General features: G+C 46.7%; 1 protein-coding gene and 1 long non-coding RNA gene across 2 annotated transcripts in view; one reads left to right on the forward strand and one right to left on the reverse strand.

The window, feature by feature from the left end:
* LOC138504696 (uncharacterized) overlaps window positions 1-22,310 on the forward strand; it is a 255,449-nt gene that overhangs the window by 89,522 nt on the left and 143,617 nt on the right. The window lies entirely within an intron of this gene.
* The window catches only part of TMEM200B (transmembrane protein 200B), a 75,555-nt gene continuing 68,462 nt past the window's right edge, over window positions 15,218-22,310 (reverse strand). The window contains exon 2 of the mRNA XM_069622998.1: window positions 15,218-18,316. Coding sequence (XP_069479099.1) covers window positions 16,971-18,299 — 1,329 coding nt within the window. The 5' untranslated portion in view covers window positions 18,300-18,316 and the 3' untranslated portion in view covers window positions 15,218-16,970. The remainder of the gene's footprint in view (window positions 18,317-22,310) is intronic.

Below are 22,310 nucleotides of genomic sequence, written 5' to 3' on the forward strand. Positions count from 1 at the left end.
CGAGTGAGCACCAAAAACTGCAAGCTCCTATCCAATTTTTTCCCACCAAAACATTATTATCTACAATTTACTCAAAACATCAATCCAAGTGCGATTCCCTCTCAACTATAGAATCGCGTAAAAACCCTATTTGATTTCAACCAATACAAGACAACATTTCTTACATGTGACATACAACAGAACATGTATGACAGACTAGACAGACACCAGCTGGACCCGAATATCTCTGCCTCTAATTTGTACCCCGACATGGAGTTTAAACAAACTCCTTTTACGACGTCTTTAAACGTGGTAGTAGCCTTGTGAGGGACGTTTCTTCTGACCGCTATATTAAAGTGCTGGAACAAGGCGAATCCTCTCTCTTGTCAGGTGTCTGCCCTGGAATCCTCTCTTTTCTCGGGTGTCTACCCGGTATTCTCCTTTCTCGGGTGTCTACCCCGGTATTCACTCTGTTCTTGGGTGTCTACCCCGGTATTCACTCTGTTCTCGGGTGTCTACCCTGGTATTCTCTTATTTATTCAATTATTCTCGAGTCATTATCCCCTTATGTATATGCAGTCTTCTCTACTTCTATTTAGTTTTCTCCACCTCCCTCCGTTACCTTTTCCCTTACTTGTTCTAATGCCTACGACATTTGCCAAAGCATTCAATTTTTGTTTCACTCACCGCTCGCATGGTACCTCTCTGGATCCTCGGGATCACCGCCTCCGTTACTGCCTCTTTTAGTCTTTCGTCTACTCCGCTGCCCATAGTAATGGAAGGGTTTATGTTTATAAAACGGGTTCCTTCAGACCCACTGCAGATTTTGGATAGATTTAAACTATCATTGTCCACGGGAGGCTTCACAGTCTACTCGGCCAAATGGCGAAAGACTCGTGATATTGCCGAAGACCTAGAGTTACTTTGTGTCGACGGTCAATAGGTGTCTTGTTTTAATCAATAATCAATAATCGATGGTCAAAACCATCCTCACCGCTAACAAGTGTAAAAGAGGGCGGAGTGACCACTGACCGGCCCATGGGATCAGAGCTCACCCTTGAGTACTTTTAGACGAGATAGCTGCACCTTGAGGTGGATGGGGTGCAGGATTCACTTACTCCAACACCATTCAATAAGGACAAATCAAATGGTTTGGCAAAGGGAAGTCCGTTTAATGACAAGTACAAAAAACTGGGAAACATTAGGAAATCCTCAGTGATGCGATCGCCCGTCTCACTTCAACTCCCAAAATCTACATTCAAACAGCAATTCTTATAGGCAATATTCGTCATCATTGACACAACACACGATTTTGTCATGCAAGTCTATTGGTTGGAAAAGGTAACTTAAGTATACGTACTATAACTGTATATGGTAACGGGTTGTGAGGATTGGATAGCTCTTATCGGGTGGGCGTCTACGCCCATCCCACTACATCACTTGTGCTAGATGTCACTACAAGTACGACATCTCATTGGTTCTACTAGCTATAGGACCCTAGATTATTTGGTCCATTGTGATTGGTTCGGTTACACCCGTAGGCCTAAATCTCCACTTTAATTAACAGCTTGCAGAATGGTTACTCAGATGCGGCATGCCCCAAGAATCACCCTGTCTCCCTTCCATCAATCAGTACTTTAGGGCTATGTGTCAATTAGTTGGCTCAGGACGGCCTCGAAACTGTAGCTTCTTATCAGGAAAAGTTATGGCATCCTCTGGTTTTGGGTGACATCAGACGTTGGTACCTCTTTGCGCTTGGCTGGTCATGTGTCAGTAAGCCGTGAAGCTGCTTCATTTTCCATCTATTTGCATATTTGATTCTCTCTTCGACCTCGCCACCTGCCTGGGCCTCCTTATCTCGACCTTCACGGGCAGGCTGCTATGCTCTTAAGTTTCGATTCATCGGAGTTGCCGCTCTCCTCCCTTCCTTGGGTTGACCTCGAATTCCCAGGCATGAGCTGCTTCTTGCTAAGTTTCGATTTCGCTCTTTCGTCTAGCTTTATGCTGGTATATGAATCCTGGCCTGTTAGGCCCCTACCATCCTGGGCTTAATTCTGCTTTCATGTAAAGTGGACTGCACTTATATAATGTGCTTCATTGAGGTAGATATATATATATATATATATATATATATATATAGTAGGCGCTTGCCGCTCTATTCTTCTACTAAGCATAGCAAGCCACACTGTTTTCTTAGCTTCTTGCGTTACAAGCCTATGTACAGGCGTTAGCTGGTTGGATACTTTCATCCTGCTTTACAGTTACGTTTCTTTATATTTTGACATTGTCTCTTCTTCTATGTCTGTGGTATCTTTATCCATGGTGTTTCTTCTTAGTGTGTCATCTTTTTGGATGTTGTTTCATTTATCTGTACTTATGTCTGGGCCCTCGTGACGTCACCATGCCCCTTCGATTAAGGCCCTTTGGGTCTCTTCTGGGACAGTCTGAAAGTAGTCTTCATGTCGTGTCAGCTGTTGGTACGGTTGTCTCAATGGGTACCGTGCTGCCCATGGTTGTCTGATTATTGGCACTTCAACAGGTATTTCTCTTCTGATGGGCACTGGGCAGACCCCCAGTGTGGCTCTCTGTTGGTTTATTTGCTCCTCATATGTCACATATCCCGACGAGTATGTTCCTGGTATTTCAAAATGGGTGGCTGGAGTGCAGGCCATATCTGGGACCTCCTCTACAGGGGGTCTTCACTGGATTTCCATATGCAGGCGCGTGAGATCTTCTGGCACCAGTGGCAGCTTGCAGTGGGTGATGGCTTCTTTTGTCTGGAGTACCTGTTCCCAATACGATTGAGCCCATGGGCATTCCCACCACATGTGGAAGGATGTTCCCCGAGCACCACACCTTCTCCAGCACTTCGGATCCAACGAGTGGTTGAAGTGGTGCAGACGTTCCAGTGGGTAGTTCGAGCGATAGAGCAGTTTGAGTGCCCCTTCTTTGTTAGTGATGCATCTGGATGCAGAGTTGTTCCTGGACCAGATGTCGACCCATGTCAGGTCCTCGATGCTATGTCCTAGGTCTGATTCCCATTTGGTCATGTAAATCGGCCTCACCACCAGCATATCTTCTTGCAGCTGATTGTAGAGTTTAGTGTTGTGGCCTCTTTTGGGACCTTCTGAAATTGAGAGCTCCAAGGGAGAGGGCGCCCTGGGGGCTTTTTGCTTAATTGCTGGCTGGGTGCATAGGTGAACCTATCCATTTCCTGAAGGTTAAAGCGGGATTTACATTCTAGAAAGTCCAGGGGGATTCTGTCTTTAAGTAGCTCTGAGAGTGTTTGCAGTCCTCCTTGGGTCCAATTGTGGAGGTTCGCTGTTTGCAGTCCCAGGGAAAAGTCTGGGCTATGTTTGACTGGGGCAAAGGGGCCTAGCCCCATGGAGATCTTTTTCTTTTGTAGTGGTCCTCGTTGATGATAGGATTGTCGGCCATTGCCTGCGAGTTGCCGCTGAAGTGTGTAACAGGTTTCAAAGCAGTTTCGGGCTTCCGGCTTGTCCGATCTTGACCCATTTAGGGGGATCTGTGGAGTTGGTCCACGCCAGGGAGTTTGTTAGTTGGGCTGCCATGTAATAGTTGCGGAGATTGGGTACCCACATTGCCCCCTTAGCTGACATTACTTTCCGTGGAATTAGCAGTTTCCACCCTTTCAATATAGATCGGAGCACTTGTTTGTGCAATTGAAGGAGAGGTTTTAAGGGGACTTCCACTGGGAGAGCCGCGCAGAGATACAGGAATCTTGGTAGTAAGTACATTTTGCATGCCGTCACCCTCCCCAGTAGTGAAATCTCTGGGCCTCCCACCTCTTAAGGTCAGCCTTTAGCTCGCTGAATAGGTGGGGGAAGTTTGCTGCATATAACTTGTTGGGGTCGGCCGCAATGTGTACTTCCAGGTATTTAGCCGTTGAGGTGATCCATTTCAGCAGGCAGATTGGGCGGAGGAGGTGCAGAGTTTCCTTCGACAGGCTCACTCCTAGGGCCTCCGACTTGGTGTAATTAATGGAGAAGCCTGCCACCTGCTCGAGGGCTTCCAGCTCTGTCACTGCTTCTGGTAGTGAGCCAGTGCTTAAAGTGGGCCGGGGCCTGCCGGGGCTGGGACCTGGCAGTCTCCAAAAAGTGGGACTGAGCCGGGGCCCTGCCGGGGCCCCCGTCCAAGCGCAACATTGGCAGAATGCATTATCCTGTCGAGGCCGCAGCCGCGACGGGAGATGCGCCTGCCATGAAGTCAGACGAGCCGACAGAAGTGGCAGACAGCGACGCTGTGACTGGCTGCCACTTCCGTCAGTCATAGTAACTGCCTTTGGTGACCCCTCGCGCGAGAGGTCACCAGAGGCAGTTACTGTCCCTTTGTTTCCCCAGGTCGCCGAGGCGTCTTTAACCCTCGGCGAACCTGGGGATTCCTCGACGTTTATAAAAGATGGCTTTGAAAGTACACATTTGAAGCCATCTTTTATAAAGCTTTGTCGACGGAAAATTTCCGTCGACAAAGCTTTATAAAAGATGGCTTGAAATGTGTACTTTCAAAGCCATCTTTTATAAACCCGAAATCTTTAAAAAAAAAAGATGGCCTGAAAACTAGGCAAACCGTAGGGTATGCACACAAATATATTTTAATGTTATATATTTGTGTGCGTACCTTACTATGGTTTGTGTACTTTGCAAGCCATCTTTTATAAACGTAGAAATATGTTACATATCTCTATGTTTAGAAAAGATGGCTTGCATAGTACACAAACCATAGTAAGGTCCGCACACAAATATATAACATTTATATATATTTGTATGTATACCCTACAATTTGCATACTTTTTAGGCCACGCCCCTCCCACAAGCCACGCCCCCAAATGAGGGCCCCCCCTCGATTTCTTACCCCACTTAAAGCCCTGTAGTGAGTTCTGGTAATTTGTGAGAGACAGCATCATATCGTCAGCATATAGCAACACCTTGTATTGGTCCCCTTTTAGTGACATTCCCTCGATGGAATTATTATTGCGGACCTTCTGGGCAAAGGGTTTCATGATTGGGGCAAAGATCAGTGAAGAGAGTGTGCATTCTTGTCTTGTGCCGCACATGAGTGGAATATGGCCTGTTCTGTGTCCGTTTATCCTTAGGGAGGTTTTGGGGGCCACATAGTTGGCTAGGATCATGGTGCGGAAATTAGGGCCAAATTGGAATGCCTTCAGTGTTAGTTCCATGAACGACCAGTCGACCCGGTCAAAGGCCTTGGTTAAATCCAGGGCGAGAATGGCTAGTTCTTGGTGGTTTCTTGTCGCTACCTCCACTGGGTTCAGTGCTCGGTGGATGTTGTCGCCAGTGCTTCTCGCCATGATAAAGCCTGTCTGGTCTGGGTTGATCAGGGTGGGGAGGATCCTCGTTAGTCTATTTGGTGGCACTTTAGTATAGATGTTCATGTCATTATTGAGATGGGAAATGAGTCTGTATGAGGCACAGTCTCTTGGATCTTTCCCAGGTTTGAGCACCATGATGGTAGTGGACTCCTGCATTGATTGGGTCACTGAGCGTGGTTCTTGGAAGGAGTTTAGGAGCTCCGTCAGGCAGCCCGAGAGGAGACGGCTGAAGAATTTATAAAATGTAGGCGAGAATCCATATGGCCCTGGGGCTCTGGGTTTTAGGGTTTTTATCACCTGTTCCACTTCCTCCCTTGAGATGGGGAGCTCCAGGGATTTCTGGTCTGCCTCCGAGATGTGCGGGATGTTGGCCTTCTTGACGTACTGTTCTTGCAGCCTTGGATTCCGTGGGGTGGCCGTCATGGTGTTGGTTTGATGTGCGGTTGCCAGTTGTAGTTTAGTTGCTTCAGCATATTGGGTGATCCCTCTGTGATCTTTTAGGCCTGTTATCTGATTCTGGCGGTGGATTTGGGCCAACATCCTAACTAGCAACTTGTTAGCTTTGTTGCCATGTACATAGTAGCTCTGTTTAGTTTGGGACAGGGATTGGGCCGTCTGTTACGTGTAATGTGCTTCTAATTTGTTACGGGCAATTCGTGGGTTTCGGGGACCACTTCTCTTTGTGCCTCATTTCTGCTTCAGCTAGGTCCACCTCCAGTTGCTCCCAGCGGGTGGCTCGTTGTTTTTTGTAAGCCAATGTGTGCAATCAGCTCCCCTCTAATGATTGCTTTCATTACCTCCCATCTTGTGGTAATTGAGGTGGGGCCCGTCGGGTTTTCCTTAAAGTAATGCTGAATGGCTGTGGCTAGAGTGTCTCGGAGAGCCATGTCATGGAAGATCGGGTCGTAGAGGGACCATTTAGTCATCGGGGGCGTCCGGGTTGTGAATGTGTGCTGTTAGGCTTACCGGGGAGTGGTCCGGCAGCACCCTAGTGCCTATCTCTACATCGTCTGTGAAGGAGAAGAGTTGTGAGCTGGCCAGTAGTAGGTCTATCCAGGATGAGGTGCGGTGTACATGGGAGAAAAAGGAGTAGTCTTTGACTGATGGCGCCAGTGCCCTCCAAGTATCCACCACTCCCAGAGTTCCGAAGAGCGGCCGTAGGCCTAAGGCTATTTTAGAGTCTCTTGCCATTGGGGGGCCTGACTTGTCCAACTGTGGATCTGGGAGCCCGTTGAAGTCTCCACCTATCACTGTCTGGCCCTCCAGGAAGGGTGCTAGAGCGATTGCCACTTCGATGTAGAATTGTTCCTGCTTGTTGTTGGGGGTGTAAACTGAGACCAGGGTGTACAGCTGACCAAACAGGAGCCCCTTCACCGCTACGTAGCGGCCCTCTGTGCTTAGGAGCGTCTCTCGTTCCACAAATGGGACCCCTCTCGCTATCAGGATCGCTGTGTCCCCTTTCTAGCCGCTGCCTGTTGCCATGTATTGCTTCGGGAAGGATCTAGCTCGCAGGCACGGAAAGTCTGCCTTAGATAAGTGCATTTCTTGGAGGAAGGCTACCGAGCTGTTCAGGTCGCTTAGGCGTCGAAGAGTGGCCTTCCTTTTAGTAGGAGAGTTGAGGCCTTTGACGTTCAGGATCACGAAGAAGAGTTTTTGGTGTGGCGGAAAGTCTTCCTGGGGAGGTGCCCCAGCTTCTGAGGGCGAAGGGGGGGGGACTTGAGCACTGTCATCTGCCATGCCACATTCTGGGGTTAGTGCTTGGCTGCTGAGTCCAGGGTTTTAACTTTTGTGAACCAGTAAAACCTGTCCCAGGGGGACGATCAACCAAAAGAGAACTTAACAACAGGTTCAAACTGGGCCAAGGGGCCCTTGGGTCCATGAGAGACTTCCTTCTCATGGCTGGGGTGAATCGTTGGAACCCTGAGCTCCTGATGTGGTGATAGGTAGGGATCAGGCTGATCACTGGCGTGGGGGGAGGGGGTTTGGTGGGGCCGGTGTGGAGGAGCATAGTTAGGCCTTGTTATTGATGCTTCGGGGAATATATGGTTTTCCCTTTTCTTGTGAGCCGGGTCCACGCATTCCATATGAGTTTTGGGGCTTCCCCCACCTTCAGTGGGGGAGGGGCTCCTTAGATCTTCATCAGGGGTAGATGGCTACGTCCCAGGATGCTTGCTGCCTCCCTGAGGGAGCTTATCACACGAGAGTGGCCCTTGTATATGAGGTGGAGGGCTGCCGGGAAGATCCAGTGGTACCTGATTTTGTGGTCTTGGAGGAAGGACGTAAGTGGTCTGAGGGCTCTGCGCCTCTGGACTGTTGCTGGTGCCAGGTCCTGGTATACCTGTAGAGAGGACCCTTGGAAAGTTAATTTTCCTTGCATTTTGGCTGGCTGACATAATCTCTTGCTTGGTCCAGAAGAAATGAACTTGGGTGATGACGTCTGGTGGTTCTGCTACAGGGGCCCCTCCGCGGCTCTTTAGCCTATGGGTGCGGTTCCGCAGTAGCATAGCTCTGTCACAATCTGGGAGGAGAGTCTGGAAAAAGTCGCTTATGAAGAATTGTAAGGCTTGGTCCGAGACAGTGGTGGGGACCCCTCTGATTCGCACGTTATTTCTGCACGCTCTGTTTTGTATGTCTTCCTGCTTGCGTGTCACTTTGTCGCTTCTCCCTTCCAAGGCCTGGACTTTCCTTTTAATTCCGTTAGCTGGGTCGCGTGGTCTAGGGTCTGGTCTTTGGTTTCGCTAATTCTGTGTTCCTGTTCCCCCATCCGATTGTACCAGGCCTTCTACTTGGTTGTTGATTTCTGCCATACAGTTCCGGAATTAGGTTTTGGGGTTACCAGACATTTGGTCGAAACAAATTGGTCGACCAGACAAATGGTCGAACCAATTTGGTCGAAAACCAAATGGTCGAATTTTTTTTTTTTTTATTTTCACCTTTTTTTTTTTTTTGTTTGGGGTGCCCCCCTCCCCCAACCCCCTTTTTTTTCTAAAAACCCATTTTTGTAAAAAACAAAAACCCGAAAAATAAATATATAATTAAAAAAAAATCGACCATTTGGTTTTCGACCAAATTGCGTCGACCAAATGTCATTCGACCAGTTTTAGGTCGACCAAATGTCTGGACACCGGTTTTGGTATCCGTTAACGGAGATTGGATGTCGTCTTTCGTGGCCCAGAGGCCCTCGTGTCTCTCTGGGGAATTCACTTTGACGGTTCCGGAGTCCTGTTTTTTTCTCCTTTCCTGTGACTGCAGCATGGTGGCTATGTCCGTTGACTTAGAGGACTTTAGCTTTTTGCCATTTTCTTCTGGGGGCGGGGAGAAGCAGATCAGTATTTAATAACCAAATGTTTTGTTATTTGTTAAGTGTATAGAAAATCTGTCACCACATGTATTGTAATGAAAAACATGTCCACTATGCAAAATAAAACAGTCTTGATATCGCATCATCATGCGTACATGGGACTTTGCCATCTGCCAAGTTTTTACACACACACACAGTCTAAATCAGTGTATAATATAGGATTCATAACCCCAGCTATTCTGTGGGTACTCTAATAGTACCAATAGTCCTTAGTTCATTGTTTAGAGTAAACCAGTATTCTTGAAGGAACACCTTATATTCTAAATAAACACATTCGTCATTCCCATCTCTTTACTTTGTATTACAGCTTCAGTGCCTATATCGCTTGATTCTTCCTGAAGAAGCTTCGTAGTGCTGCGAAATATGTGTTAATGTGTTAAGGATTATAAGCAGATGTTAACAAATAAGTGGTCCACAATAATATTGACAGGAACATAAGAACAAGATTATAATTAAGAGGTCTTGCTAACAAGAGGTTACAAAATAAGAGTGGAACACCCGAAGAAGGCAACAAACAAGAGGCTGTAAACGATTGGAACCATGAACAATAGGTCTTTCCAGTCATTGCATGCCAGAAACTGGAAAGTGTCATTTTTAAATGGAAAATATGCAAAAGTAAATAATACATGAAACATATGGTATTAATGGAAGCACATTGGTATGACCAATATGATTTTTATACAAAATCAGAAACACGTGAATGAGAAATGTATATTAAGAACATTATTTTGAAAATGTACATTCATTCTTTGAAGTATGTTCTACTCATCTTGCCATCTTGTAAGTATAGGAATCGCTTCTATTTCGGTCTTATTTGCCACTATTTCTGATAGTAGTTAAAGGTATTTGGGTTTTTTTCTTCATTTTGCAGAATCGTTTACCACTATCACGCGGAAGCTATTTTTCTATCATGTTAACAGTAGTCCTGAGCCAACCTTTACAGTCATGTTTGTCATGCTTGCAACGTTTGGGATAGTGTGCAATTGTTTTATGGTTGCAGTCATGAAGTTTGGGGTTCATGCTTGACGCCAATTTATGGCAGTGTTTACATCTCTCTGAAGACATGTGGATTTCTTCCAAATTTGAGTTGAAATAAACAGCTAATTAGTGCTATTGATGAACACCTACATTATGACCATGTCTGCACCTACATGTATATAATGTGTACAGTGGTTTGTTTCAGTTTTGTTTATAGCAACCATGTGATCAGTTGTCTATATATTGTGCAGCTATCTTAGCCTTCTGTTTTCTGATATGTTTGGGCAACTGTTAGCCATTCGGAGATAGTATTTATAGCCTTTTTGCAGTAATATTTCATCTGTTTGGCTGTATTGTTTTGGGCTTTAGTTTCCACTATTTTCCTGCTAATAGAGGACAAGCAATCAAGCCTTCTCTTGTCACGCACCCACCTTCTGGAACTTGATTCCTGTATTGTCGTGGAATGTCCCCACAAATCACCAACTCTGCATTGGCCTCAAAACGTGGCATTTTCAACAACACCTGACCAGTGACTAATCCCGATTGATGCAGAGATTGACGCACACCCGCAACTCACAGTACTGTACTGTGTTACTGTTAAAAGATGCCGGCAAACATGCTGCCCACGCCCTGTACAGAGCACCTCTGCTCTCGAACTAGGTACACACTTTAAACAATGAAGTAAAATAAAATAAAGCATTGTATCTCTACAGCTATTCCGATGTAATAATGTCCCAAATCTTCTTTGCGTTCTGTCTTTCACCTCCGAAATTTCAACCCATATATCTGTCTCTCTTCCAGGTGACACTGGATGGCATTTTGGGCCTAATTCTTATAAGGCCAAAGTCATGTCCCTTTCAGCTCCTAACCCATAGTGCAGTCCTCGATACTCAGTCAATCATTTCTCCTCCCACCATCCTCCATGGCTTACAACCTTGAGGTCCTCTTTGACAGCTTTAAACAGAAGCTTTAACAATTCATTACTGACATGGATGCTAGGCTAAACCTGCTGAATAGATGCAAGGTCCATCCCCAGCTCACATATCTCGCTACTAAAGCCCTGATATCCACTTGTGTGTTCTGCCATCTTGAGCACTGCCACGGACCCCTTCCTTGTGGCCTTCCTCTGCACTGTGGTGCTCCCTCAATAAAATACAACTAGCACCCAGGCAAGCTCCCATGATCCTTTCCTACCACTGCCCACCTCTTCCTTGAGGGCTGGTCCTCCTGCAACATTGATTGTTTTGCAAATTCCGCCTCTGTGTTTCAAAGCCATGCATGGGCCACCCTTTGGCGATTTACCTGGGTTACTCTGACTCCCTCTGCTCCCAACCTTGCACCCTATGATCTAAAACCGTGATAGCTCTCCCAGTTTCGTGGGGCCCATCCTGGCTCTACTGCTTCACACTTCTTGGTCCGTAACACTGGAACTCCCTACCTCTGATATTTAGGAAACTGACACAATACAGTCCTTTCAAGACAGCTCTCAAGCAGCACATTGATGCTAGGCAAGCGGCATCAGAGTCCTTTAATGGCATTGCCCTTCCTCCAAATCACCACTCCCCACCAGGGCGCATCCATATGATCAAGTGTGTGCCTTATATAAATATGTATAACCTCAAAGAATACCAGAATGTATTGTCAGTCTCTAATGTCACCATTCCATGTTCCCAATGCACTAACTGGTTGGCATCCTGCTCAGTTCCATAGTCCGTTTTCGTAAAGCATCCTGCACAGGCATTGCTACACTCACTACTAATTAATACACATATACATACAGCTGTTTCGAGTTACAATTTCAAGGACTTGTTGTTTTGGGAAGACAACGTTATATGGATTTAGGGCTCATGTTTACCATTATTGTGAGGTTATATTTACAACCATTTGAGTTCATATTTAGACTGAATGTATGTGTCCATTCAGATAGTCCTTCTAATAGTTTCTCGTGTAGTGCCTATAACACATTTTAATTATAACATTTTAATTTTAATTTTACGTGCTACATACAACTGTAAAGTGCCAACATGTACAGCTTATTTGAAGTTCCACTGAGGGGTGTTATCAAGCGACAAAACCATGCATGGGACAAACTGTTCCATGTAAAGGGGATCAGTGATCAGGCACCCCAGGGGTTCTGTGTGCAGATGATGAGAACAGTCATTAAAGGATGACCAAAGAGAGAAGACGCCTATAGATGCTGTGGGTACAGCGCAACTATATGCTTTGCATTCCAATTCTTTGAAGTGCTCATAACAGCTCTGAAGCTGTCTCTGAGCGAGAGAGAGCTTATGGCATATACACCACAGAAGTAATAATACGCAACAAGTCACACACATGCAAACTAGGCAGTCTTCAAATGGGAACCTGAAGGAAAAACACCATAACAGTGGGTGACAGCCCCACCAGCGTTAAGAAATCATATCGTGACAGGCCATCCAGACTACATGTGACAAATGTGGATGGGCCACGGGACGCCCAGAAATATTGAAGAGCGTAAACATCGAAGTTAGCCACAATCTGTTAACTGACACATCCAGAGTCCAATAGTATGTATCCCCCAAAAGAAATGAAGACATAGATGTAGGCTGGCGAAAGACGGTGGAAGGTGGAAGGTGAGGGAAAAAACAAGACAGATGGAACTCATTGATGTTTGGACTGGCATCAGTGTTCCCCATAGACCGCCTTCTGGTAACTCCTGGGGCCTCAGCAAACAAAGTTCAAGCTAACCTGTGACTGAAAATGGAGGATAAAGCGAGACCAAAGGGTCCAGTCCAACCACAAGGAATTCCTGTAGAAAATATAGCCAATTAACCTTTGCACACATGCCACCAGCTCGTCTCTTTTACAGACAATTCACACAGCGTTCCTCGCCTGTATCTCTCCTCAGTGGCCCGAGGAGGCCCGTGTCGCATGGGACAGTGCTCAGTATTACAGATGCCAGTTTTTTTTGCTCAGATGTAACACCTCTGGACTGGCAGAGCCTCTTTACCCTAGCTCAGCTTTCTTCGATCTAAAAGCGATGTTAGGGCCAGAACTGGCTGTCGGTCACTGAGCTGCCCGGGCTCTGGTTGTGCCTTCTAGCGAGGAAGGACTGAAGCATTTTAGAGTAATCTGCACCAGAACAGTGTCTGCCTCCATTTTGTCAACCTCTTTGGCATATCACTGTGTCGTCACCCCTGTGTCTGTGAGGTGGCTCCTGCCCTTCCCCCAGGGCACATATGCCCCAAACCATGGATGTGTTTCCTTGTGTGCATTTGATTCTAGCAAAGTTATGAAAAGGACAATAGGCAACTGTCTGTCTGGCTACTGGCTTCTATATAAGAACGAGCTGTCGACTTAATTCATTGGAGCATTACAGTCTCTATCCATTCTGTTCATATAAAGTGTCTGCATATGACACCTTAATTATACACAATGTCCACGACATAGCAGAGGAACCATGCCAAACGAGTGAAAGGTCCTACAATAGTTAGCAATGAGCAGGTGCTTGAATGCACCCACCACACTTGACTTCAACAACTGCACATCTTCACAGCATCAGCGTGGTGACAGCAATGGGCTAGCAGCAAGTAAAGTGCCCCTCTCTTCCTGCAGGCCCGGGATGAGGCGTATTGGTGATGGTGTGTGGACTCAGAGTTCCAACTCGTACTAGAACTAGGTTCATTAAAGTGCTAGGAAGCCAATACAATGACCTCCTTTGCAATGTAAGGTGCTTGACAGCGGGCTGGGCAGTAGGAAGGAGAAATCTAATAGACAGCCTCCCGCCTTCGAGTTTGAAAGCGAGGTGGTGGAGATTATGACCTTAATGGGGGGTGTACTATCATTACTACGATGGACCACGAATAGAACCCAAGTGGTGAATTAACCATGTGAATGGTCATATTTATTAAAGCAAAAAAGGTCCCACTTTGCCCTTAGGGTGGGTTAATTTACATCCTATTTTGGTGGATGGTGTGACCAGCGTCCCACCAAGTCATGCCCCTAAAATATTTTGTTTTTGGCTGTGCAGCAATTTCGGCCTCCAGCAGTTTCAGGTGTTAAAGTGTCAGGCTATCTGAGTTGTACCTGGCATATACCACTCCAGTGTAAAACTCACCTGCTTTTGTGGTCTGGGTCCCAATTGAGTCCGAATTTTAGAAGAAGAGCTGAGTGGAGAAGCAGGTGCACAGACATCCTTCGAGAATTGTATTGGTCTGATACCAGTTAACCATGATATTGAGTCTGCATGGTTATGAGCTGACCTGTGCTGACTCTGCTAACCCTGGGGAAACACTGCCACTGGTGGGCAACAACACTTCATCATTTGGCCCATGGTGCATGGCAGTGTGTGTTTGCATGAAAGCAGCGTTTTAACTTAGAACGTGCTGGCATGACGAACTGCATATGTAATGTGGCATCTACGAAATTGAAGACTATTTGCTTACACAACACAAGATGTATGAGGAAAAGGATTTATAAGCATGTGTAGAACCAAGGACATCTCCTTACACATTCTCCTCAGTGATGCACTGATCGACAACCTCCATTTTTATTGCAGACCTATAAAAGGTTCTTGGGTTTTCTGTTGAGCAGGTTCTGCCTTCAATGGAGAATTTACGTCAGAGTTGGTCTCGCTTTAGTATAGCGCTCCCAGGAAGACTGACATTATCATCTACTATGGAGCTATTTTAGGTACCTTTTCCGGTAAGGGCAATCTTAGATGCATTTTTGATGGGTGGCTGTGAGGCTAGTGATAAGTGATCTTATTCCACTGATGTACTTAAAGAAATTGTTCTCTAAAAACACAGATGTGGCTTTGTCTCATGGTCATACATGTATATGTGTGTGCATTTGAGTGTAGAAAAAGACCTGGATAGTAAATATTGTTTGTCTCGCTACAGGTGGCACCCTAAAAGATGGCTTTGAACCTCACCATTCCAGAGGAGTGATTCCCCAGCCACGTTGCCGGTCCAGAGAATGCTAGTTCTTGGCTTGATGATGCTTCCAGCATCTCATGTCTTTGTGTAGTAAACATGTGTTTCATGGCCAGGTAACTTGGAAATCTGCAGCAGCCAACCTCCCACCTTCTTCCATGTCCCCAGCCGGCCTGGGGCTGGCAGAAGGGCTACGCGTGCGGTTCACCGCCTTCTCCAGCCTACATTTATTTAGGCCATAAATGGTTGACAGCAATCAGTTCTCTGCCACCTCAGGTGCCTCCTCTGGCTTAGAGCTCCCACATGAGTGCCGTAGACATCGATGAGCTAGAATGCACATAACTAACAGAGCTGTAAAGTGTTTTCTAAAGGGGGACTTACCTGCATAGAACCTAGGAGACTTTCCAGCAGGCTGGTGAATCTGAAAGGTTGATAGCGCTGGGCCAGTGTCAGGCACATGCTGCATTTGCCTGACCTTGCCGTAGCACTACCGGCCTTTTCCAAGTATTGACATGTAGGGATATCTCTAGATTTTCTTTAGGCCTGTCCTTCTGCGAGTGCTCGGGACTGATCTCACACTATGCTGCTGCCATACAAGGATGTTGAGAAAATTGCAACTTGCCAATGACGACAGGCCATTTTTGTTTTGTTTTATTGAATAAGGTCAATGTACATCTTTTTCAAGTAATTAGACTTTTCACTGGAGATACCGGAAGCACATTGGCAGCCCACTTAGCCTTCTACTTTAAAGCTGACTTCACACAGAATGCACAATAAGAGGTGCCAACTGGCCATCAACTCGCAGCTGGTTAAACCTTTAAATTTGGTTGAGGGACCCAACCACATTTCCAGAGCCTATCAGAAGCAGAAGTGGGTGGAGGACTATAATTAGGGGCACTCAGTCGTACTGCGCGTGCTTATTAATGTAGATATCCTCTTGCACCGAGCACGCTGTGCAATATATGGATTGTTTGCAGTCTTTCCTTTTGTCAGCCCTTTTATTCGGCGAGAGAAGGTCCACCTTGAAATGATGCATTGGGCTGAATAACAGATTGACAAAACCTGACTTATGTTGCATCAAAAAGCCAGGGAACACTTTGTGTCAGGTCTATCGCTCGACTCCCAACTGATGTATGGGAGACATGCTTGTCATTAAGTGGTCGCTGGGCTGGAGTGGTAGACCATTTAAAATGTCTGAACTTTTCAACTAATTGACCGCTTAGTGAGGAGTAGGGAGACAAACATCCAAGGTGATGAGTGGTGTGGGGTTGGAGAGAGTGGGGGGAATGTATGGTAGGGGGATGCATATAAGTGAGGAGGAGGGGCAGGGATGGGAGTGGGTGACGGGACACAAAGGGAGGGAGCAGGGTGTGGGGTGGTTCCAGGAGTCCCTGTATAGAAGGGAACTGGGAGGGTGGGAGTGGGGGATGGTAGCGCAGGGAGAGTGGGCTATAGGGGTTGGATTGGGCACTGGTGCGAGGTGGTGGTGAACACAGGTGTAGTGCATGGGGAGCCCAGGTGGAGGAGTATGGGCTAAGAACAAGGAGGGCCTGGGTGTGACCCCTGAGAAGAATAGAGCAGTGGTGATGGGGGGAGCGGTAGAGGGCAGAAGGGGAGGTGTAGGGATTGGATTTTGAGAAAGATGTTAAGCCGTTAAATGTGTCAACTATCAGGGGTCAACCAATATACAACTTCTCATAGGAAGTAGTAGGGGCGAGCAGTTGGAGGGGGCGAGCAGTAGGGGTCGACCAACCAAACGTCCTGTCACCCGCCTGTGGATGAACAAAAGACACAGAAGCAATCTTCACTCTGCAAACTTAAATTTTTCTAACATGCAAAATCTTCTACGTTCACCATCTTTAATATCTGCACATCCTTCATCAACATCCCTGTGAGGACAGCTCTACCTTACACAACTTCTCCAAGTCATCCCATACTCACACCTGCCAGCGCACAAGATTGTGAGAGCAACCCTAGCATGATCAGAGGAATTGACTCTTGACATTGAAAGCCGTGAAGGAGGGTGACCCTCGTGCTTTCCAAGCAACTGGCCCTCGCTTCCACCCACCGAACCTTAAAGAGTACGTAACATCCCCTATTATTTTGCATTGCAATATGTTTTCTATGCTAGGTTACAGCCCTAAGTAGGTACTGTATGGAGCATTTTATAAATAATGTTATTTTAATATGAAAATAGAAGGAACAGTGGGCAGAGAAGGCTCCACCTGCCATACCATACACCTTTCACTGATATAAGATGTAAGCACCACTGACACTCGCTGGACACCCCTCCTTCACACGTTGTGAGAAAACATTCTTCGATTTTCCCGAGGATGTCGGGATATCCTTTGGCACTTAAGGACCATACTCCTGGCCAAGTAGGTCTTTCCTAAACTACATCCCCAATAGAATCCTGGCTGCTCGGTCCTGTGATCATTGATGGATCAGATTGTTCTAAGGATGTTTCCACGGAGTCTCCTCTGTTCTCGAGCTTGTTGTACCCAATAAGGGTAATGCTATCCAGCCGGGGCCAGCTGCGGTTCCTTCTCTCCCGGGTTGTGGCCACCAGCTTCACTCCTCGCCGGCCCAGGTCAAGTGACTTGGAATGACCCACATTGTTTAGCTGCATGTCTGAGCTGAATTCCCTTCTAGCACATTCTGGAGACAAAAACTCTGTCCTCTGGTAGTTTGTTGGTGCCACGTTGTCCACGTTGATAACAACATGAGATCCATCAAGGTCTTCACCCATTGAAGAATGGCTTATCCTGGGAAGAATATTCCAGGATTGGCTCAGCCTCTGCTCTTTTGATCTGGAGTCATTTGGTTCTCCTTTGTTGGCCAGCTGTGCAACATCTGGACTCTCAACAATGCAGTTGTTGACTTTGATGAGAGGAAGAGGCACGACATTCCCCATTGATGAGACTCTCCTCTCTATGGTTGTATGCATGGAAGGAAGGTAGGCATTGCCTTGGACGGAGTTGCTGGAGTCCGAGTATATGCTCCTCAAAGAAATAGATGGCGAGACGCCATTGTGGTGAAGCAGCAGTGCTGTTGTATGAAGCCCGTATGAACCGCAGCATTCTGCCCACTTACTTATTGGACTGGAGCAGTTCTGAGGGATGCAAGAGTGCAAGTCGATGTCCTGAAAGCCTTCCTCTGGCTTAGTCTGATGCTCAGGCGAATCAGCCTTTTTCTGACAGTATTTGAGATCCACGCTGGAGTCGCAGGCAAGACCAACAGCCATTGAATACAAATTTTTCTGAACTAATAGCCTAGTCTCCAAGTCCCTATTCTCATACAACATGGTGTTAGCACAAATGAAAATAAATAGCCCCACCCCCATAATGACTGGGCCAATGAGCTTGAGCTTGTCCGTGCTTTGTGAGCTTCGAGACTGAACAGTCGCTGATGACTTGGCCTCCAAGGTTCTGCTGGAATTTAATGGTAGGCCACTCGATGTTACGATAGGAGAACGTTGAGGCCAGTAGCCAATTACAGCAATAGTCATGCCCAAAAGGACCACAAAGACCCCCAAAATGACAAAGGCACCCGAAGTCGACTTCATTCTGAGTTTCCCCTTGATAGGTGCTTCGGCTGGTGGTTGAGGTTTCAGTCGCCGAAGGTGATGCAGGAACCGTGGACTCAGGCCCATGAGGTTCTGCTTTGAGGTTTTTCGGTCTTTTACGCACTCACCAGCACCAGTGCCTAAAACAGCCATTGTCTCATCGATTCATTCTGAAACGAGAAGAAAAAAGGGTCATTAGCGCTGGCGGAATGTCCGGACAGAGGATTGTCCTCAGCCTAGAGGGCAAAGGGAACATGTCCTGCATTTAAATTAAGCAATGTGTGAGGAAATATTACTTTTAGGCGCTTGCTTTCCATTTTTTGAGGAACATGACCACGCAGGTACACAAATAACTATGTGCGCATCTCTCAAGCTAATTTTCATCTTCTGAACCAACATTATTTTTCATAAGAGAGACAAAAATGTTCTGCTGGAAATGCATGTGTTTACATATGGTGTCCTGCCACAGGGGTCTCTTAGTGTTTCTAGGTCCAGTGGTGTGTTACAAAGGGGCTTTTAGTGTGACTGCCTCCGGTGCTATACTAACATGGGGGCTTATGGCTTCTTTCATTTGTGTTGTGTTCCATGGGCTCTTACCGTGTCGGTCTTTTGTGGTGTGCACTATCAGGCTATTGTGGTGCATGTCTTTAGTGATGTACTCCGGGGTGATATAAGGGTGCCTTTTATTAGTGGAGTGCTTTCATGGGACCTCTAGTGGTACCTTTCTTTAGTGGCGTGCTATGGTGGTGTGAGGACCTCATGCCGTGTCTGTCTCTAGCAGTGGGTAACAAATGGCATAATCTTACATTTCCATCGTCAACAAAGCCACTTGTGGTGTTTGTCTGTGGCAGTGTGCTTTTCAAGGGGCCCTATGATATCTGTCTTAGTGGGGGCTACAATGCGGCACCTCTTGCTATCCGTCTTTGAAGGTATGTTAACAGTGATGTGATACCATAGGGCTGTACAATGCCTGCCTTCACTGGCGTGTTAGCATGCAGCTCTTACGGTGTATGTGTATCCCGTTAGTGGTGTGTTACCATGGGTCTCCTACGGTCTATAACCTCAGTGGTCTGTTACCATTGGCCTCTTATGCTGTATAACATTAGTGGGGTGCTACAACGGGAGATCACTTGGGGGGGGAAGGTGGGTAATGGGGTCTGACTTTGCTTGTGTGTTAGCATGCAGCTCTTATCGTGTATCCTTTTAGTGGTGTGTTACCATGGGTCTCCTACGGTCTATAACCTCAGTGGTCTGTTGCCATTGGCCTCTTATGCTGTATAACCTTAGTGGGGTGCTACAATGGGGGATCACTTGGGGTGTAGGGGAGTAATGGGGTCTGTCTTTGCTTTTGTGTTAGCATGGAGCTCTTGTGGTTTATCCCTTTAGTGGTGTGTTACCATGGGTCTCCTACTGTCTATAACCTCAGTGGTCTGTTAGCATTGTCCTCTTATGCTGTATAACCTTAGTGGGGGGCTACAATGGGGGATCCCTTGGGGGTAGGGGGGTAATGGGGTCTGACTTTGCTTGTGTATTAGCATGCAGCTCTTATCGTGTATCCTTTTAGTGGTGTGTTACCATGGGTCTCCTACGGTCTATAACCTCAGTGGTCTGTTGCCATTGGCCTCTTATGCTGTATAACCTTAGTGGGGTGCTACAATGGGGGATCACTTGGGGGGTAGGGTCTGCCTTTGCTTGTGTGTTAGCATGCAGCTCTTATTGTGTATCCCTTTAGTGGTGTGTTACCACGGGCTCCTATGGTCTATAACCTCAGTGGTCTGTTACCATTGTCCTCTTATGCTGTATAACCTTAGTGGGGGCTACAATGGGGGTCACTTGGGGTGTAGGGGAGTAATGGGGTCTGTCTTTGCTTTTGTGTTAGCATGCAGCTCTTGTGGTTTATCCCTTTAGTGGTGTGTTACCATGGGTCTCCTACTGTCTATAACCTCAGTGGTCTGTTAGCATTGTCCTCTTATGCTGTATAACCTTAGTGGGGGGCTACAATGGGGGATCCCTTGGGGGGTAGGGGGGTAATGGGGTGTGTCTTTGCTTGTGTGTTAGCATGGAGCTCTTATCGTGTATCCCTTTAGTGGTGTGTTACCATGGGTCTCCTACGGTCTATAACCTCAGTGGTCTGTTACCATTGTCCTCTTATGCTATATAACCTATGTGGGGTGCTACAATGGGGGATCACTTGGGGGGTAGGGGGGTAATGGGATCTGTCTTTGCTTGTGTGTTAGCATGCAGCTCGTATGGTGTATAACGTTAGTGGTGTGTCACCACGAGTCTCTTACAGTGTATAGCCTCAGGGGTCTGTTACCAGTGTCTCTTTACGGTGTATAACCTTAGCGGTGTGTTACCACAGGCTTTTTAGGGTGCCTAGCCTTCCTTCAGGTGTGTATTACCAAGGGGTAAGATGCCATCTTTAGTGTGTTGCTAACACGCATGATTTCGTAAAGCCTGTATCAAATTGTTGGAATTTCGTAGTAAAGTCATGGGATAATCATGCTCGCCCTTATGGATTCGGCAAAAGAGTACAGCAGAGGCACATTCACTTTAGTTACCCTACACCAAACACATGTGTATGAATTAAAGCCCTGATAGGCATCCCAAGCACTATTCAAGACTCATCACGAGTTTGGTGGTAACCCTTAAATCCGGCGGTCGTGCTATTACCGCCAGATTTAAGGGTCCGGCAAATCAGGGCTTTGGCAGATTTCTCCCCAGCTCTGAGCTCGAATGGGCTCAGTGGGGAATTCCATTACCGCCAAACCCATCATCAGGCGCTAATAGCACTGGGGGGTTTGGCGGTAGGGCTAATACCGCCGGCGTTACCGCCCAACGCGTGATGAGGCCCTGTGAGGGTGAGTAGACAGCATTTTCAGGTTAGTTGGCAAGTGACGTGGCGTGAGCTAAATTGAAGTCCTAGACGAGAGCATTCAGACCAGATGCCTGCTGATTGGCCAACACCTGCTCACAATCAGCGCGTCATTATTTTTTAGGCATGGCTTTAATGGGCGTATAAAAGGAGAAGTAGGAAAGAACCGATCGGGCCCCTTTCTGCAGGCCCTTATAAAGCAGTAAAGAACGTATTGGCAGAGTGCGCGCGACGGGATTTTTGGTGAATGAGATAAGATTTGTAAAGTTTTCCAATCAAAGCAAGACAAAATTAAAACTGTAAAAATGAGTTAGCTGGGCTTAAGCTTGGCAAAGATGAGGCACTCACTCAACCAATACAATTTGTTTAAAGATGTGCCAGGATGAAGAAGGAGAAATTAGTGTGGGGTGGAGGAATGTTGGCGAACAGGAAAAAAGGCATGGATGCAAGTGGGCGGGGCCACCTATTACCCAAAAAGAAAAGAAAAATAATCTATTTTTAGGGCCGGCTACAACAGCTTTTGTTCTTAGTAAAAAGTAATGCAAGTAAAACAAACAGATCTGGAGTGCCGAAAGGAGTTCATGTGATGCTCGTGCAGAGTGCGCATTTTCATTGGTGGTTTAGTGCAGCGCACGGTGTCTTTGGTGTTTCAGTGAATCAGCTTCTGCAAAGAAATGCGTGCAACCAGCAATGCTTCTAATTTGGATTCCACAAATGATTTTAGAGGAGCGAAACGAAGCTTCTGGGTATCCGGCATAAACAAGTGACCAGGAGCTACCACTGGGGAACGAGGAGCTAGTACATAGCATTCTGCAACTCTAACTTCTACATGAGATAGAAACAGGAGCGAAATGTAGCTCCTGGGTATCCGGCATAAACAAGTGACCAGGAGCTACCACTGGGGAACGAGGAGCTAGTACATAGCATTCTGGAACTCTAACTTCTACATGAGATAGAAACGGGAGCAAAACGTAGCTTCTGGTATGCGGCATAAGTGACCAGGAGCTACCACTGGGGAACGAGGAGCTAGCACATAGCATTCTGCAACTCTAACTTCTACATGAAATAGAAACGGGAGCGAAACGTAGCTTCCGGGTATCCGGCATAAACAAGTGACCAGGAGCTACCACTGGGGAACGAGGAGCTAGCACATAGCATTCTGCAACTCTAACTTCTACATGAGATAGAAACGGGAGGGAAACGTAGCTTCTGGGTATCCGGCATAAACAAGTGACCAGGAGCTACCACTGGGGAACGAGGAGCTAGTACATAGCATTCTGCAAGTCTAA

This window comes from Ambystoma mexicanum, chromosome 11 (genome assembly GCF_040938575.1).
Source record: "Ambystoma mexicanum isolate Mex_15411 chromosome 11, UKY_AmexF1_1, whole genome shotgun sequence".
Taxonomy (NCBI): domain Eukaryota; kingdom Metazoa; phylum Chordata; class Amphibia; order Caudata; family Ambystomatidae; genus Ambystoma; species Ambystoma mexicanum.